Source organism: Ixodes scapularis, unplaced genomic scaffold, assembly GCF_016920785.2.
Source record: "Ixodes scapularis isolate PalLabHiFi unplaced genomic scaffold, ASM1692078v2 PGA_scaffold5__190_contigs__length_132052651, whole genome shotgun sequence".
Taxonomy (NCBI): domain Eukaryota; kingdom Metazoa; phylum Arthropoda; class Arachnida; order Ixodida; family Ixodidae; genus Ixodes; species Ixodes scapularis.
Window position 1 is genome coordinate 55,823,991 of NW_024609880.1, and position 3,831 is coordinate 55,827,821.

The 3,831-nt window shown below is 47.6% G+C and overlaps 1 protein-coding gene across 1 annotated transcript; it reads right to left on the reverse strand.

The window, feature by feature from the left end:
- Positions 1–355: 355 nt before the first annotated feature.
- LOC121838137 lies at positions 356–1,255 on the reverse strand. Its single transcript, XM_042294213.1, has 2 exons — positions 1,085–1,255; positions 356–466 (listed from the first exon to the last, which is right to left on the reverse strand). Exons 1-2 carry the CDS (start codon positions 1,253–1,255, stop codon positions 356–358), a joined length of 282 nt encoding a protein of 93 aa, XP_042150147.1.
- Positions 1,256–3,831: the final 2,576 nt, after the last annotated feature.

Here is a 3,831-nt window from a genome sequence, read left to right on the forward strand (position 1 = left end):
TTGCGAGCGCCGTGACGACACATTTTTTGGCGTCGCTCGAGTGGCTCCGACGGATCGTAGCATTGGCTGCTCTGCCGTATCCGCCAGGAATGCGGCAATCTGAGGCCCTAATCTGGACACTCGGAAAAAAGTCGGCGAGAAATCGGCATGGCGGCCATGATTGGCCGATACCAAGGTCAAGTGCGGCGTTGGACAATCACGTCCCGCGGATTTCTCGCCGACTTTTTTGCCAAGTGTCCAGATGAGAACCCTGGGCAAGGTCCGTAGACAGGAACCTTTTTCGGAAGGGGGCCCACTGGCTGCTGCCACGACTTCCAATCATTGGAAGAAGGGGGGGGGGGGGGATAAAAGGGCATTAGTTGAGCAGCCGGGGCCCTGAGCTCTTTCTGACCAAAAGAGACGACGTATTTATGATTTGGGGGCTCGTCACGTTTCTAAAGGCTTGTATAATCTTCCTCCCGACGCGGTCACGAAGGTTTAAGGACCATACGCACATTCGCGTTTGAGCGCGGTGCGTTCCGAGCGGCAAGCGGACGCCTTGCGTTGCGAAGAGCGCTTGCGCCAAACATGTACGCACAGTTATGTTGACACGCAGTCAACCGCAGTCAAGAGCCAATAAGAACGCGCTATTGTCGCTAGTGGCTCACCAATAGTAAGCGAAATCCAAGGCAACATGGCGGCGCACAGCGACAGCGTGGAAGTGTTCGATCTTAGGACCATCCCGCTGGCTTCCCCGACGTTTCGTCAAGCTTGAACCATCGCCAGCCTTGGAAAATACACTCCCCACCGCTCCCCAGAACGAAAAAGGAAGTTCTGCGGGCGGAGAACCGCATACGTCTCGCCAAATCGGCCGAGTCGGCCGAGTGGGGCGAGCGAACACGTCACCCTTCTCTCCTCTCTCGGCTTCTGGTTGGTCGATCGCACCGCAACGCTTCGGAAAGTTGAGGGAGCCTCTGCTCGCTTGCGTCGCGCTACGGACGTTGCGGGTAGGCGCGCGCCCCACTGCAAGCGACCGCTCCTGGGCGCAAGGACGCCGCAGCGCACTCAAACGCGTTCAAACGCGAATGTGCGTATGGGCCTTTACCAGCGCCGTCGTGGCGGCAAGGTCGGATTCGCAGCCGCCATATTCCCGCGTTTGTGCGTCTATTGGGTGCTGGCTGTGGGGTGCGGCGTCCTCTACTTCTCTGTGATGCTCCCGGAGCCGGTCGTTTGCGCAGAGACCCGTTTGGCCGATGTATTCGGCACCGCAGGACATGCCTTGGCATGGAAGTAGTAGTAAAAGTGTACACGATCAGCCCAATAATCAATTAATACTAAAACATGTGTTTCAGATATCTTCCCGATATGTTTCCGATATCGGGGCGTCCGGTTTCTGACATCGATACTATCTATGGAATCGATATGCGGGTTATGAGGGTGTCTATTTCTCACATCGATCCTATCTATTCGGATATCTAAATGGCTTTTAGAGGACTTTTAAAAGTATTTTAAAAGTCTTTTTCGGAGTAATTAAAATTCGCAGTTGTCACGGGGTTGTCACGTGACAACTGCGTGGCACTGATTGCCTATCGGCCGATGATCGACTATCGACCGATGGTCAACTATCGGCCGATGATCGATCATCGGCCGATGATCGATCATCGATCGATAATAAATTTATTGATCGATTATCAATTATCGATTATCGAAAATCAAAATTTTTTTCAGATAGCAGAAACATCCGTTTCTGATATCTGAATAGGTTAGGATAGGATAGGATTGGCTAATTGGCCGGTCGCGACTCCTACGTCAGACCCAGCGGCGGGCGCGCAGTTAGCCATTTAGATATCCGAATAGACAGGATCGATGTGAGAAATAGACACCCGCATAACCCGCATATCGATTCCATAGATAGTATCGATGTCAGAAACCGGACACCCCGATATCGGAAACATATCGGGAACATATTGATATCGGAAACACATGTTTTAGTATTGATTGATTATTGGGCTGATCGTGTACACTTTTACTACTACTCATGGAAAGGGGTCCCTATCGTTTCGTCCTAAACTCGTTTCGTGGACAACGTTTTATGGACACGCGTTTCATGGAAACGCACTTCGTCGATACAAAGTTACTGTTTAAGCAACTGGTTTCGAATAACTCTCACTATGTGAAGCACCGTAGAAAAAGGTTGTACGAATAGGTGTAGTCAAAGGTCGTTACTTCGACACTACCTTTACCGCGAATTTACATTTACCTGCTAAGACTATGTTGATTGATCGTTTATTTTTTAATGTATATAATTTGAAGGTTAACATCCACACTGTACCACCGCATCTGTTCGCTGATACACCTCAACAACCTCTTCATTGCTTCTGCTGTTCGTAAACTTTTCGTATCAATTGTACTATGTAGAGCGAAAATAAACAGTGCCTTCTTAAAATGTTTCTTGTTTAAAAAAATTACGTGTGGTTGCCGTCCAGTGGTGCGCACTTCGCAATAAAGTGAATTCGCAATGCAAGCGGACGCGAGAAGCCAATTAGCAAAATACTATGGGGCCGCCATCATTAAAAACGAAACAACAAATCCGAAACTTAAAAAGTGGTTAGTTATCCCATTTTTGACGAAAGGACGCTTTTACGAATTTAAATAATTACTGTAAAACCCTTTATTTTCGCGGCCCCCATTTTTCGCGAATCGGTCACAGATGACATAATCGCGACCACTAAATTTCGCGAATTCCAGACGCCTGCATTGAAAATCTTAAGGAGCGAAATTTTCGCGCGCCCTTAAATTTCGCGAATTCTTCAATTCGTGAAATTCGCGAAAATTGAGGGCTCGCGAACATTAAGGGTTTTACAGTATTTGAAAAACTTTCACTCGTTTTAAATTATTTGATTGTCAATATAATTTACATTCTGTTAATATTATATTATAAGTCTCGTTTACAATGTATTTTTATTGACACACGGCCCTCGATCACGTGCTTGCGATTACCACAGGCTTACTCTACAGTGGGCAAACTGTGTAGGATAAACAGTGGTTGAAACAGCGGGGGGGGGGGGGGGGGAAGGTGCCGCCGCTTCCAATGCACCGTCCTCAGAATTTACGGCGCTCCGTGGGGGCCGCCATGTTGAAACATGATACCAGTGTTGCTGCATCTGTAGGTCGTCTTTAAGTTAGAGCTGACGGAGAAAATCTGGCCACGGCGCAACGCCGATGTACGCTGGAAGCTAGAGCCGGTTTGCTTTCGTTGTTTTTGTTTGGTCGGAGAAAATCTAGCAACAACGCTCGTTCAACATGGCGCCGGTATTGCTTCGGTTTGTCCACGTTTGACGCGGTTTGCGAGCACATGTAGCGAAGACGTGACCGGAGAAGTGCCCCTGTGATGGTCCCGGAAGACAGAAAGTATCATTCGTAATCGTCGTGTGTGCTTTGAAAGCGAAGGGAGTCACAGGGTCCACGAGTGCGCAATTCTGTTTATTGAACAAATTCAATACAATCGCTTTTTGAGGAAGCTTAACCTTAAGTATGCACGGCTCTGCATCATGCCCTCACTGTGTATTTCCCCACAACATAAAAACCATAAAACACACTTCAATTCATCATTATACAATAATTAACAAATACATACATCTTTATATAAAATTTAAGTCCATATTTCTTGCAATCTTCAAATCCGCCACAAATACATCAAACACTGCGATTAGTCCCACGCATAAAATGATAAAAACAACTGAGCGTTCCCCGTAGGACCTTCAGTGTCAGGGATGAAACCTTCCGCTTTGAAAATCCAAGGGATAACAGAAAATCAGCAGACCTGGGACAAACTAGTCCTCTTTCGGTTGC

Coding starts and splice junctions, on each gene's coding strand:
- LOC121838137 (XM_042294213.1), bottom strand. CDS start 1,255: ATGTCCTGCGGTGCCGAATACATCGGCCAAACGGGTCTCTGCGCAAAC. Junction 467..1,084: donor TTGCCGCCACGACGGCGCTG/GTAAAGGCCCAT, acceptor AACCTTCGTGAC/CGCGTCGGGAGGAAGATTAT.